General features: G+C 43.8%; 1 protein-coding gene across 6 annotated transcripts in view; it reads right to left on the reverse strand.

Moving 5' to 3' along the window:
* Positions 1 to 1331: 1331 nt before the first annotated feature.
* The window catches only part of BCAS1 (brain enriched myelin associated protein 1), a 75148-nt gene continuing 60657 nt past the window's right edge, over positions 1332 to 15822 (reverse strand). For 4 of the 6 annotated variants that reach the window (XM_058174481.1, XM_058174478.1, XM_058174483.1 and 1 more), the window contains 3 exons: positions 15302 to 15364; positions 11655 to 11909; positions 1332 to 3527 (listed from right to left, as the gene is read on the reverse strand). In XM_058174481.1, coding sequence (XP_058030464.1) covers positions 3453 to 3527; positions 11655 to 11909; positions 15302 to 15364 — 393 coding nt within the window. In that variant the 3' untranslated portion in view covers positions 1332 to 3452. The remainder of the gene's footprint in view (positions 3528 to 11654; positions 11910 to 15301; positions 15365 to 15822) is intronic. The other 2 variants (XM_058174480.1, XM_058174482.1) reach the window with 2 other exon arrangements.

Consider the following 15822-nt stretch of genomic DNA (forward strand, 5'->3'; position numbering starts at 1 on the left):
GGTAGGGACCAGGTTGACTACCACTGTCCTAATAGGATATGTACAGGCAGTCCTCGATTTTCAACAATTCATTTTAGTAACTGTTTGACATTACAATGGCACGGACAAGTGACTTACGACCGTTTTTTCACATTTATGATCATCGCAGCATCTCCATGATCATGTAATCAAAATTCGGATGCTTTGCCACTGATTCATATTTACGATGGTTGCAATGTCCTCGTGTTATGCAATCGTCTTTTGTGTCATCTTTTGACCAGCAAAGCCAGCGGGCAAGCCGTGTTACTAACTTAGCAACTGCAGTGATTTCCTTAACAGAAAGGTCATAAAATCAGGCAAAACTCACATAACACCTGTCTCAATTAGCAACAGAAACGTTGGGCTCAATTGGGGTCGTAAGCTGAGGACTATCTGTGCATTGCTTTTAACAAGAGGCCAGATTCAGTATCAAAGTTCATGATCAAAAGTTCATAACTCTGAACAGTATCCAAACTGTTCGTTTGTTTTTAATCTTAAAATAAGAGCTGGTTTGCCACTTCGAACAAATATCTCATGGGATGAATGGACTCAAATTTTGAGAAATTATAAAGAAAACTTTAATTTGCTTTGAAGTGGGAGAGTCTACACATCTGTTAGCCAATGCTTTCAGAATTATCCACTGTTTCCCAGCTCGTCCTGCACTAATGGCCAAGAAAGCATCCAAGCCAAACATGAAACACACAAAAAGGGGGCGGAGCTTTGATTTGCACAGGCCCAATTGCAATTGAGCTCTTTTACTGCCCCTACAGTAGTGGCCAAAATTGTGGAAATCTTTTGGGAAAAGTGTATTTTTGAGGTTTGAATGCTAATAACACCACTTTTTTGGGGGGAAGTTTCAAGATAATCATATTCCACTGCTGAAATGGCCTGGGAATAGCCCAGGCCTTAACACAATTTAAAATCTATGGAGCCAACTAGAGAAACTAAAGAAACTTATTAAGAGGGCTGTGAAAATATTTACAGATCCCTCACATCCTGGACATAAACTGTTTCAACTCCTACCATCAAAACAATGCTATAGAGCACTGCACACCAGAACAACTAGACACAAGAACAGTTTTTTCCCGAAGGCCATCACTCTGCTAAACAAATAATTCCCTCAACAATGTCAAACTATTTACTAAATCTACACTACTATTAATCTTCTCATTGTTTTCATCACCAATCTCTTTCCACTTATGACTGTATGACTATAACTTTTTGTTGCTATCACTAAGGGTTAAATTGCAACCTATGACCATCATTTGTGTTGTAAATGTTGTACCTTTGATGAAGGTATTTTTCTTTCTTTCTTTTTCTTTTTTTTCTCTTTTATGTACACTGAGAGCATATGCACCAAAACAAATTCCTTGTGTGTCCAATCACACTTGGCCAATAAATTCTATTCTATTCTATTCTATTCGTCAGAATCGACCCAGCAATAAAACCCAGTTATTGGAAGCAGTCATTCAATCTTGGTTTCACATTATAACAGCTGCAAAAGACTTGGTTCACTCCATGGGTTGTAAGCAAGGCCGTAATTCATGCTAAAGGTTACCCAACTAAGTATTAACTTACGTGATAATTTTTGTATATCTCGTTTTTTCTACGTGTTTCACTTTTCTTCTTTATACTGTAACTGCTATTCTAATAGCAAATCCTTCAGAAAAGTTATTGCAATACATTCTTGATCAAATTATCTTTCCATTAATATATAATTTTATGGTACTACTCCCCCCCAAAAAAAGTGGTGTTATTAGCTAGTTTTAGAAAATACACCTTTCCCAAAAGGTTTCCACAATTTTGGCCACTACTGTACAGATGCCCCTGTTTGTTCTAGATCAATTCAAATGGCATTAGTTAGTACAACACTAACAGCTGTTACCCATTAATTTTCTTCATGTTTCTATATCCAATCGTGTTCTCAGAGAATAAGAAAACTGAATTTACATTATGCAAATTACTGGAAAATAAGCAAATTGCAAGCATATTAATGCAAATGGTGTTCTCTGTATAACTGGCAAACTAAGACAGATGATCCAAGATTGATATTCTAATTTGACTAAGAGGACACTTTCAGAATTCATTCAAACTGGTTCTTAAATGATTGATTTAGCTGCAGCTCAGAGTAATTGCAAATAATTTTCAGCAATCAGAGATCATGAAACTACGTTTACTGGGACTTATATGTTGATCTTAATTTGTGAATTTAGATTTGCTTCTTCTGCATCACAATCCACACTTTGCACAATCCTGTGACATGATTTGCAGCTGAAAAGATGCACAGATAATTGCATACAATGCAGCAAAGTATAGGAAATATCAGTGTCTAAATGGAACCCATTATGACCTCAGAACAGAAACACATATATATTAGAAATGCATAATGCATATAAATTTGTAGGCAGGCTTTCTCCAGGTTTTTTTTATTTCTAAAGTTGGTTTTGTTTTGTTTTTGGATTCAGAAAGAAGAATGAAACAATCTTAACCCATTCCCCCATACTGGTAATGTCTATCTGCTTTTGGGTTTTGATAAATCTACCAGATGTCCTGAATGCTGAACTCCCTTTAAATCTTAGTGCCCTTGTAAGCTTTTGTTATTTTTTTTAACCTTTAGGAGAATATGTTCCACAATTGGTAGTCTCTCAAAGCATATATTAGCATTCGGGGTAGCAAGTAGGTTTGATAGCGCTTAATTTGGATCTTAGCCCAGGCTGTTCCCCTACCACTCCATTGTATTGCTATGGGTTAGAACAGGGATCAGCAACCTGTGGCTCTGGAGCCGCATGTGGCTCTTTCATCCTTCTGCTGCGGCTCCTTGTTTCTGGTCAGCTCTACAATTTTATAGGGCTTTCGGTTAGGACAGGTAGAGGAAAAAGGATGCCGCACTAGGAGGAGACTCTATGGTGGGAGAACCGGACTTCCGATAGGCTCCAGAATTGAACGGGGGGGGGGGATTCCAGTTATGACCTTTGTGGCTCTTTGAGTGTTTAAGATTGCCGACCCCTGGGTTAGAAAAAGGAATGTCAGGCAGCTAAACCAATCAGATGCTGTAATTTTTAATGCATGACCAATGAGAACATTGAGTAGATCAATCTACCTCGTGGTCATCCCATGGAAGGTATCATGATCATGGCAGCAGGAGGGAAGATGTACGTGGTGATTCAACAGACTGAACTGCAGTGAGGGTGGGCAAGGCAGTGGGAGAAGTACTGGGTGGATGGTAGTGGAAACAGACAACCCACAAAACATCTTACTTGGAAGGACCTTGGACTTGTATAGCAGCCCCTAGTTTGCTACAGCCGCGAAAAGAAGGGAAGGAGAGCTGGGGAGAGGAGGGATAAACAATACCAATCATTTCTTTTTTCTTTCTGTCCTGAAAGGAGGAAAAGTAGTGGTGATCCAGTTATTCTTCAGAGACTTCCAGTTGTTAATTATTTGGGTTTCACGATAGACACGATAGACACAGGATCTGTTTGTACCCCAGCATCTGACATCCGTTTGGGACTCTGTAGAAAGGGGAAAGAAACATGTAAACATTGCTGAAGATGTTCAAGAAATTATGTTTTTATGTATTTCCCTAGTAGTGGGATTCAAAAATTTTTACTACCTGTTCTGTGGCTGAGGTGGCGTGGGCGTGGTATACTTGGTGGGTGTGGCAGGGGAAGGATACTGTAAAATCTCCATTCCCTCCCCAGTCCAGAGGAAGGTTACTGCAAAATCCCCATTTGCTCCTGATCAGATGGGACTCGGGAGGCAGAGAATAGATGAGGGCGGGGCCAGTCAGAGGTGGTATTTACCGGTTCTCCGAACTATTCAAAATGGCCAGAACCTGCTGAAACCACCTCTGTATTTCTCTCTTTAGTGGGCTATTTTATTTATCCAGATGGAGGAGTCTACAACCAGAATTGTGTGCACATTTTACTGTACAAACAAACAAACTTACTGCCATTATGAGGCAAATTCCATGTGAGAAAAAGCTGCAACATACAACATTGGCGTCAGGATTCACACATTTGCATGATGTTTTACCGTAATTTGTTTTGTTCTGAGTGAGAAGGATCAAAGATTATGAAGCTTGTCACTCAGACCAGTGAATCCTTTTGAGGTGTTTTCTCATGGTCAGAAGCAAGTCAGGATGGCAGCCATTATAATACAATCAAAGATGCATCAGGTTTTTTTAATGTGCATCTCAACATAACAAACCCCTCCCCCCATTTCAATCAAAATCTTTGGATTGTTAAGAGTTGGCTTTAATTCAGCATATATAAGGATTGGGAACTTTTTAAAAAGATAATATTCTGTCCCTAATTACATTTCCTGCACTGTTTTTGCATTTCTGTATATAATCTCATGTATCATATTTAAAACACCAAGATGTAATATATTTCTTGATTGTGGAAGCACCTCAGAATCTTTGCTCAATCATATCACATTATTCATCAAAACAATTCTCTCCTGCCTTATTTTTCTTTTCTTTCCTATGTGCTATAAGGCTTTGCATATGCAGAGATAAAGCAAGAGGTTGACTTGGTGGAGCTTCTGTAGTTCTAATGTATTACTATTTTAAATGATATTAATGTTAAATCAGGGGTAAAATGCTCCTGGTTCGGACCGGATCACCCGATCTGGTAGCGATGGTGGCGGGTGGTTTGGAGAACCGGTAGCAAAAATCGCTGCCTCCACCCCTGCCCATGCCCAGCTGAGCCGCACAATCAGCAGAGGGTTTTTTTATACTTTTAAAAGCATTTTTTCTTCAGCTGAAAAAATGCTTTTAAAAGTTTAAAAAAAAGCCTCTGATGATCGCGCGGCTCAGCTGGGATCATCAGAGCCTTGTAAAAGCATTTTTTTTACAACCTCTTAGGCTGAAGAGGTTGTAGAAAAAATGTTTTTAAAAGCTTTTTTAAAAAAAGTTGGCCATGCCTACCCAGTCATATTACCCCCCCCACCAAGCCACGCCCACAGAACCGGTAGTAACAGATTTTATATTTCACCACTGTGTTAAATGTTAACTAATATTAACATTTCACTTTACTTCTTTAAGAAAAAATGAAATAAAACTAATAGTTTTTAAAACTTACAAATCCATTTAAAACCTAATGGATTACTAATCGCTCCCAAAGGTTTCTAGGATACTTCACATGTTATTTGTAAGTTTCCCATCTTCAGGACATTGAACAAAATTCATTCAGAATGGTTCTAGTGTAGTTCTCCTTTTAATGTCATCTTGAGCCTGCTATTTGAAATAAATATATAAATGCATAGCCTCTATGCCATAGAGCTTGGCCTGAGGACTCACAGTTTGAAAGACATACATAAGAAAAGAGGAGCAGATAAAAATAGGGTGAAATTGTTGAACCCAAGTTTTGCAATGTGCAGTTGAGTCACAAGTCCAATGTCCAATGTCATGGTCTGATCATTTTCTCCTTCGCCTAGACTTCCGAACCGCCGCCCACCATCGCAGGGAGACGGAGCCTCTACGTTGGTTCCGTCCCAGGCGCCTGATGGACCCTGAGAGGTTCCTGACGGAGCTTGGGCCATTCCCTGAGGATCTGGCCCGCGGCACGACTGAGGAACTAGTTGCGGCCTGGGAACAGGCCGCGGCTGGGGCCTTGGACCGTGTCGTGCCTTTGCGGCCTCTGACCCGGCGCAGATCTCGACCGGCCCCTTGGTTCTCCGAGGGGCTGAGAGAGATGAAACGCCGGAGAAGACGCCTAGAGAGCACTTGGAGGTCCAGCCGTTCCGAAGCTGATCGGACACTAGTTAGGTCCTATTCTAGGACCTACCTAGTGGCAATGAGGGAGGCGAGGCGCTCCTATGCCTCCACCCTCATTGCGTCGGCAGATAACCGCCCGGCCGCCCTGTTTCGGGTGACCCGCTCTCTCCTTCATCAGGAGGTGCGGGATGACCCATTGCAGGGACGTGCCGAGGAGTTTAGTGGTTATCTATACGACAAAATCGCTCAGCTCCGGATGGTCTGGACCAAATTGGGATGATCCAAGCGAGGGAGAGGAGGCACGCCTTGTTGAGCCTGTTTGGGATGGGTTTGACCCTGTGGCTCCCGAGGACGTGGACAGGTTGTTGGGAGGCTCCGCCACTACATGTTTATTGGATCCGTGTCCTTCCTGGCTGGTGCTGGCTACTCAGGAGGTGACACGAGGCTGGCTCCAGAGGATTATAAATGCTTCTTTGTTGGAAGGGGTTTTCCCTGCCGCCTTGAAAGAGGCGGTGGTGAGACCCCTCCTTAAGAAGCCCTCTTTGGACCCGGCTATTTTGGGAAACTATCGGCCAGTCTCCAACCTTCGCTTTGTTGGGGAGGTTGTAGAGGGGGGTGGGGGGCGGCAGCTACCCCAATACCTGGAAGAATCCGTCTATCTAGACCCGTTCCAGTCCGGCTTCCGACCCGGTTACAGCACGGAGACAGCTTTGGTCGCATTGGTGGATGATCTCTGGAGGGCCAAGGACAGGGGTTATTCCTCTGCCCTGGTCCTATTAGACCTCTCAGCGGCTTTTGATACCATCGACCATGGTATCTTGCTGCGCCGGCTGGGGGGATTGGGAGTGGGAGGCACCGTTTATCGGTGGTTCTCCTCCTATCTCTCCGACCGGCCGCAGACGGTGTTGACGGGGGCAGAGGTCAACCGCGAGGGCCCTCACTTGTGGGGTGCCGCAGGGGTCGATTCTCTCGCCTTCTGTTCAACATCTACATGGAGAACCGGTAGCAAAAATCGCTGCTTCCACCCCTGCCCATGCCCAGCTGAGCCGCACAATCAGCAGAGGGTTTTTTTTACTTTTAAAAGCATTTTTCTTCAGCTGAAAAAATGCTTTTAAAAGTTTTTTAAAAAAGCCTCTGATGATCACACGGCTCAGCTGGGATCATCAGAGCCTTGTAAAAGCATTTTTTTTACAACCTCTTAGGCTGAAGAGGTTGTAGAAAAAATGTTTTTAAAAGCTTTTTTAAAAAAAGTTGGCCACGCCTACCCAGTCATATTACCCCCCCACCAAGCCACGCCCACAGAACCGGTAGTAACAGATTTTATATTTCACCACTGTGTTAAATGTTAACTAATATTAACATTTCACTTTACTTCTTTAAGAAAAAATGAAATAAAACTAATAGTTTTTAAAACTTACAAATCCATTTAAAACCTAATGGATTACTCCCAAAGGTTTCTAGGATACTTCACTTGTTATTTGTAAGTTTCCCATCTTCAGGACATTGAACAAAATTCATTCAGAATGGTTCTAGTGTAGTTCTCCTTTTAATGTCATCTTGAGCCTGCTATTTGAAATAAATATATAAATGCATAGCCTCTATGCCATAGAGCTTGGCCTGAGGACTCACAGTTTGAAAGACATATATAAGAAAAGAGGAGCAGATAAAAATAGGATGAAATTGTTGAACCCAAGTTTTGCAATGTGCAGTTGAGTCACAAGTCCAATGTCCAATGTCATGGTCTGATCATTTTCTCCTTCGCCTAGACTTCCGAACCGCCGCCCACCATCGCAGGGAGACGGAGCCTCGTTGGTTCCGTCCCAGGCGCCTGATGGACCCTGAGAGGTTCCTGACGGAGCTTGGGCCATTCCCTGAGGATCTGGCCGCCGGCCCGACTGAGGACCTAGTTGCGGCCTGGGACCAGGCCGCGGCTGGGGCCTTGGACCGTGTCGTGCCTTTGCGGCCTCTGACCCGGCGCAGATCTCGACCGGCCCCTTGGTTCTCCGAGGGGCTGAGAGAGATGAAACGCCGGAGAAGACGCCTAGAGAGCACTTGGAGGTCCAGTCGTTCCGAAGCTGATCGGACACTAGTTAGGTCCTATTCTAGGACCTACCTAGTGGCAATGAGGGAGGCGAGGCGCTCCTACGCCTCCACCCTCATTGCGTCGGCAGATAACCGCCCGGCCGCCCTGTTTGGTGACCCGCCTCCTTCATCAGGAGGTGCGGGATGACCCGTTGCAGGGGCGTGCCGAGGAGTTTAGTGGTTATCTATACGACAAAATCGCTCAGCTCGGGATGGTCTGGACCGAAATTGGGATGATCCAAGCGAGGGAGAGGAGGCACGTCTTGTTGAGCCTGTTTGGGATGGGTTTGACCCTGTGGCTCCCGAGGACGTGGACAGGTTGTTGGGGAGGCTCCGCGCCACTACATGTTTATTGGATCCGTGTCCTTCCTGGCTGGTGCTGGCTACTCAGGAGGTGACACGAGGCTGGCTCCAGAGGATTATAAATGCTTCTTTGTTGGAAGGGGTTTTCCCTGCCGCCTTGAAAGAGGCGGTGGTGAGACCCCTCCTTAAGAAGCCCTCTTTGGACCCGGCTATTTTGGGAAACTATCGGCCAGTCTCCAACCTTCGCTTTGTTGCGAAGGTTGTAGAGAGTGCTGTGGCGCGTCAGCTACCCCAATACCTGGAAGAATCCGTCTATCTAGACCCGTTCCAGTCCGGCTTCCGACCCGGTTACAGCACGGAGACAGCTTTGGTCGCATTGGTGGATGATCTCTGGTTATTCCTCTGCCTTGGTCCTATTAGACCTCTCAGCGGCTTTTGATACCATCGACCATGGTATCTTGCTGCGCCGGCTGGGGGATTGGGAGTGGGAGGCACCGTTTATCGGTGGTTCTCCTCCTATCTCTCCGACCGGTCGCAGACAGTGTTGACAGGGGGCAGAGGTCACCGCGAGGGCCCTCACTTGTGGGGTGCCGCGGGGTCGATTCTCTCGCCTTCTGTTCAACATCTACATGAAGCCGTTGGGTGAGATCATCAGTGGCTTTGGGGTGAAGTACCATCAATGCGCTGATGACACTCAGCTGTACTTCTCCACCCCAGGTCACCCCAATGAAGTTGTCAAGTGCTGTCCCGGTGCTTGGAAGCCGACGGGTCTGGATGGGGAGAAACAGGCTCAAGCTCAATCCTCCAAGACGGAGTGGCTGTGGATGCGGCATCTCGATTCAGTCAGCTGCAGCCGCAGCTGACTGTTGGAGGCAGTTATTGGCCCCAAAGGATAGGGTGCGCAACTTAGGTGTCCTCCTGGATGAGCGGCTGTCGTTTGAAGACCATTTGACGGCCGTCTCCAGGGGCCTTCCACCAGGTCCGCCTGGTTCGGCAGTTGCGCCTTCCTTGATCGGGATGCCTTGTGCACAGTCACTCATGCACTCGTTACCTCTCGCTTGGATTATTGTAATGCTCTCTACATGGGGCTCCCTTAAGGTGCACCGAAGGCTTCAGCTAGTCAGAATGCAGCTGCGCTGGTGATAGAGGAGGTCTCGTGCCTCCCATGTAACACCCTCCTCGCAGACTGCACTGGCTACCTGTCGCTTTTCGGGTGCACTTTAAGGTTTTGGTTATGACCTTTAAAGCGCTCCATGGCTTAGGGCCTGGGTACTTACGGGACCGCCTACTGTTACCATATGCCTCCCACCGACCCGTACGCTCTCACAGAGAGGGACTTCTCAGGGTGCCGTCCGCCAAGCAATGTCGGCTGGCGGGCCCTTGGGGGAGGTCCTTCTCTGTGGGGGCCCCCACACTCTGGAACGAACTTCCCCCGGGTTTACGCCAAATACCTGACCTTCGGACCTTTCGCCGCGAACTGAAGACGCATCTTTTTATTCGCGCGGGGCTGGCTTAAATTTTATGGATTGTATAGTTTTATTATTAATTTTAAACGGGGTTTTAATTTCTATATATTTTAAAATTTTAGGCAAAGTATAATAAGTTTTTTAATTTTGCATTTTATAGATTATTGTCTTGTCTGTTTTTATCTGCCTGTACACCGCCCTGAGTCCTTTGGGAGAAGGGCGGTATAAAAATCAAATAAATAAATAAATAAAATAAAAATAAAGTCTGGGAATGTAGTTTGCTGCAGCAGAAATTCCAGGAATAAAAAAAAAACCCATCTTTTTTTTTTCTGGAGATAGAAATGGACTCAGTTGATGTGTACAACACAACACATTTAACTGATTACTAGTAATTTGTTTTTGGGAGTTACCCCACGCATATTGAAATCCAAACAAATCAGATAGGTTTGGCTTCACACACAAAGACTGAGTACAGTAAGGATGAAACAAACTAGAATTAGCATTTTGTGGGAGTGAATCTGCTAGGTGTTCAGCAGCATCTTTAAAGCATAGGTAAAATATCTTTATCAGAAGATAATATCTTCCCCTAACAAGCTCAATTAGAAAAGATTGTAGTGTGCAAATGGACCATCATGGTCAACTGGGCCTCTGGTGGCTCAGACTGGTAAGACAGTCTGTTATTAACAGCAGCTGCTTGCAATTACTGCAGGTTCAAGTCCCATCAGGCCCAAGGTTGACTCAGCCTTCCATCCTTTATAAGGTAGGTAAAATGAGGACCCAGATTGTTGGGGGCAATAAGTTGACTTTGTATATAATATACAAATGGATGAAGACTATTGCTTGACATAGTGTAAGCCGCCCTGAGTCTTCGGAGAAGGGCGGGATATAAATGCAAAAAAAAAACCTTCCAGGGTGGTGTGCGTGTGTGTGTGTATGTCTGAAATATATCTGTATTTATATATCCAATGAAAAAAGAAATGACAATGAATATTACACTAATCTGATATGAAGCACTAAACTAAGCCTTTGATTTAAACTGCAATCTGCTATGTGAAAAGAGATATATAGTTCTTTAATTCAAGGCATGACTTTGGAAAGAAATTTCTGGGCCTAAAAAATAAATAAATAGGCAATTAAGCTGATTTAGCTGATTGCAGATAAATAACCCAAATGGAAAACCACTTATTGAATAAAAATCCACATTGCAAAATAACTTTCCCACAATCTAGCACTCTCAGGGGTGTCAAACTGGCAGCCACAGGCCAGATGCGTCACACGCAGGCCACTCCCACCCCAGCGCCAGGATGGGGAAAAAAGTCATGATACATTATGTGACCACAACATGATGCGGCAAGTTTGACACCTGTGTTCTAGATCAGGGGTCTCCAACCTTGGTCCCTTTAAGACTTGTGGACTTCAACTCCCAGAGACTCTGGGAATTGAAGTCCACAAGTCTTAAAGGGACCAAGGTTGGAGACCCCTGTTCTAGATGGACTTAGACTTCAACTCCCAGAATCCCTGTCAGTTTTCAGATGTTGCTAGTAGGGGATTCTAGGAGCTGGTCCCAATAGAATTAGAGGATACCAGGCTGGCCCAGGATTCCACTTCATCCAAGTCCCAAAGCAATCCAGAATGAAGAATTTGGTAGTCATTTACTCTTATGCCTTCCCTTTTGGTAATCTTGGAAGAGCCAGATCTCCCTCCAGCTTGGTGCCCCTTCCCTTCAAATCATTACTCTCCAATTCAGTGGTGGGTTTCTACTGGCTCGCCCCAGTTCGGGTGAACTGATAACGGCAGCGGCAGTAGGCTCCGCCCGGACATCATCACGGATGCTCTGCACATGCGCAGAAGGTTCTGCGCATGTGCAGAAGCCCCGTGCGTGAGCGAAGCAAGCACGCACGCTCACAGTTCCAAACCGGTAGCGAAGGTAAGTGAAACCCACTACAGCTCCCATTCATGCTTGGGAAAAGAACGAAGGTGCAGGAGCTATTCTCCTCTTCTCAAGAACGTTTTCTTCGAGCAAGTGCTGGCTAAGCAGGGATTGCTAAGGGAAGATGAAGTTAACCTACAAGGCCTTTGAAAAACCCTCCGAGGGTCTGTCGCTTCTCCATTCGCTTGAGAGGGCTTTGTTGCACTGCATCCTCTCCATTCTGAAGGGAGTCTGTCTCGGCTGCTTCTTCTTGTCCGGACTCTTGTGGATCCTTGGTTTTCTGGGGGATCTCTTGCGACTTGGTTAGGTTGTCTGTTGAATTCTTGTGGCTCCCTTTGCTTGCAGAGTCTCGAGTCTCAGCCCGGGTCAAAGGTCTGTCTGGGAAGTCCAGGGTCTAGAGCAGTTTCAAACAGGGTTACTTGGTCGGTGGGTTTAAAAGAAGACATGGGCAGTTTTGCTTTGCAAAGGGAAAGCGCAAATGAGGAACAATTTGTTTCCTCGGGAGACCATGGGATGCAATCTTACACTCAATAAAGGTAAAGGTAAAGGTAAAGGCACCCCTCGCACATATGTGCTAGTCGTCCCCGACTCTAGGGGCCAGTGCTCATCTCCGTTTCAAAGCCAAAGAGCCAGCGTGTCCGAAGATGTCTCTGTGGTCATGTGGCCGGCATGACTCAACGCCAAAGGCGCACGGAACGCTGTTACCTTCCCACCAGAGGTGGTCCCTATTTTTCTACTTGCATTTTTTATGTGCTTTTGAACTGCTAGGTTGGCAGAAGCTGGGACAAGTACCGGGAGCTCACCCTGTTAAGCGGCACTAGGGATTCGAACCGCTGAACTGCTGACCTTTCGATCAACAAGCTCAGCGTTTTAGCCACTGAGCCACCGCGTCCCTTATACCCAATATGCAGGACTAAATGCCAGTAGTGGGCTTGGTTCAGGGGTGTCCATACAGTATATTAAAAAAAGTAAAGGTGTCGGAAAATTTAAGTAAGTATATGTTAGAACACAAAGAATGGAGAAATCAGAAACCAAATACCTATCTATATTATTTTTGGTCCTCCCTCCCTCCCTCTCTCCCTCCCTCCTTCTTTCCTTCTTTCTTTCCTTCCAAAAAGTGTGGTGATTTTGCCAGCAACCCCACAGATTTATCCGTTTTTCCATATCATAAAAAAACAATTTCCGGTATGTCATCAGGGTAATCTTCGTGACATTTTTTTTTAAACCATACCCTGATGAGACCCCTGGCACAGGGAAGACCAGTAACAGTAGAGTTGAAAGGGACCTTGGAGATCATCTAGTCCAACCCCCTGCTCACGCACTAGGGGATTCGAACTGCCGACCTTTCTGATCGACAAGCTCAGTGTCTTAGCCACTGAGTCACCTAGTCAGTCTTAGACCCCTTGTACAGCAAGCGTAATTTGTTACGTACGCGATTTTTCTGTAATCCTGTGTTTATGTGAATAAAAACAGCATCACTGGGTTTCTATAATATCTCCCCCTTCCCCTATTTCTGGATTTTTATATTTATTTTCTTTAAGGGTTAAAAAAAAGGGAAAGATGTTTGTCCTAGAGTTACCCTGTTTCCCCCAAAATAAGACATCCCCTGATAATAAGCCCAATCGGGCTTTTGAGCGCACGGCAATAAAACCAAGCGCTTATTTCAGGGTTCAGAAAAAATATAAGACAGGGTCTTATTTTCGGGGAAACATGGTAGGAGCAACTAATTCTTCTGGCACTGGCATATGGCGTGTCAGCATTCCTTCCTTCCAACTTGTATCACCCTTTACAGCAGGGGTCTCCAACCTTGGTCCCTTTAAGACTTGCGGACAAGTCTTAAAGGGACCAAGGTTGGAGACCCCTGATTTACAGCAAGGATAGGCTGGCATCTTAGTGCCCTCCAGTTGCTAGGATTTTAACATACACAAGCTCCAACCAACAAAGTCAGTGGCAAGGAAGGTTTATCCCACAGCTGTCAAACTCCCAGCCCGCAGGCCGGATGCGTCACACACTGTCCATGCCCTCGCCCAGTTTAGCAAAGTCCTGATACGTCACCTGACGCTGCCATGACGACGCGCATTTGACACCCCTGGTGTATCCAGAATACCCCAAAGCATATTATTTCTAACATTGGTATTTATCTCTGTGATTTCAAAAGTCAACACAAGGGCTGATAGAATATAATCTTATCAAAATCGTACGGTATAAAGGAATTCAGAGCTGATCTTTGGAAAGATACGGGAGACACAGAAGAAAGGAAGAAAGGAAGGAAGAGTTAGCCATGTAGGAGGGATCTGGAAAAGAGACGGCACAGTCCAAAGATGAAAAGAAATGTGAGGGGGAAAAAAATCAAAATAACCCTGCCTTGATGTTATAATTATTATTGTTATGTAAGAAGAAATATTTATTCCTTTTTTTTAAATTTGCATTTATATCCCGCCCTTCTCCGAAGACTCAGGGCGGTTTACACTATGTTAGCAATACATATTGCTAACAATATATATTCCTGTGTTTTCCCATCCCAGAATTTATTATTTTCTTTGTTGGGGAAAGGATTTACCTTATTCAGGCAAGGAAAACAATTAGTGTTTGCACATGGCACAGAGTCACTCTGAGAGTGAAATGGGTGGTACCTAAATTTGATAAATAAATAAATAAATATTTGGCATTTTTTTTACCAGAAGAGCTAAGAGCTTAGGTTCTGGGAGAACCTAAGAGGTAAAGCTAGAAATGGATCTGCCTACATTGTTCAGGGAGTTAGATGGAGTTTCCTAATTTTAATCAAATGAACCTGTAAAATTCTGCATGGAACCACAAATGGAGAAAAGATCCATTTCATTTACTTTATTTTACTTTATTGTTTTTGCAAAGATATCACAAGTACAAGAGAGTGTGTTTCAGACAAAGGAAGGGAAAAAATAGAACAGGATACAGTACAGATAAAGAACAAGGTACAAAATGGCACTGTTGATAATGGCTGCAGTTTCAAAGTACAAAGAATTTAATATTCATTCATCACCTTTTGTAGTTGGAAGTCTGGAATGAGCAACTAACTAAACATCCAAAACAACACATTCTTTTAAACTGGTTCAATGAGGAAAAGTAGGGTAATAACCAGACATGTGCTAAAGACTGCAAAACAAAAATGATGCAAGGGCATCAAATGACAACTTTGTTTTTAAAGATTCTGCATTTAATTAACTTAGGCTCCGTACTCTGGTCTGCAGTCTCTATTTTCAAAACGGTTGGAATTGCAGAGCCAGTTTCTAGCCTGAACAACCAGGCTTAATTTAACCTTCCTTAACTGGGCTGAAAATACTAGGAATCACAATCCAACACTTCTGAAGAATATGAGGTAGCGGAGGATGGAAGTGCTTCATCTTTTCAATAATAATGACAAGGCTATTGCTCAATCAGTGTTTCTCAACCATGGCAACTTTAAGCTAAATGCTTGTTGGCTGGGGAATTCTGATAATTGAAATCCACACATCCTTAAAGTTGCCAAGATTGTGAAACACTGCCCTAAACTGTTTAACTATTATATTAAACAATGCCATTTTTCTTCATTTTAGCTTCAGTTTTTGAATTGAGTGGTTTTCAAAAGAATTTAAACCAACAGTGCCACTTTCAGTGCAAAAAAAGTATTAAGGAACAAAGGCAGAAGGAAATACATAGAGTTGTATATCAAATATAATACTCGAAGATCATGTATGTTCTCATTAAATCCCAGAAGAAGAGTTCAGTTGAACCATCACCAAAAGAAAACTGAATGATCCATCTACTTACTTGGTGATCAGGTGCTGACCCATTAATTTCAGGAGGAGTTACCACTGTGTCACTCCTGACTGACTAAAATAACAAAGGATTATATGAATTTCTTTCTACGGTGATTATAAATGATTGTACACAGGAGTCTAACTGAGCCTTCCTGTTTCAGGACTTAGGCACACAATGGCAAAAAAAGAGAGCATGTTATTTCTTTTCTCATAGGAATGTCCTCTAGGGAACCATTAGGCAAGCTTGGGAGTGTCCTGTGAACGTCCATTTAGAATAAATATATGGTCTACCACACCATTTGTCATACCTTTTTATGTCTTTCTTATATTGACTATTAATTGTTCCCTCAGAAATGATTTATTTCAGTGTGTCAGATTTTAGACTAGGACTTGTTAGTAGACCACAGAACTCCTGACACTTCACTCTTAGTTGACTTCTCAACTTGAGTTGGCAGGAAAGTCAACTTGGCATGGTTAGATTAGAATCTTTATTATATATGAAATAATTCATGTGGTAAATGTTTGTCCATA

Source organism: Ahaetulla prasina, chromosome 3 (genome assembly GCF_028640845.1).
Source record: "Ahaetulla prasina isolate Xishuangbanna chromosome 3, ASM2864084v1, whole genome shotgun sequence".
In the NCBI taxonomy this organism is placed as follows: Eukaryota; Metazoa; Chordata; class Lepidosauria; order Squamata; family Colubridae; genus Ahaetulla; species Ahaetulla prasina.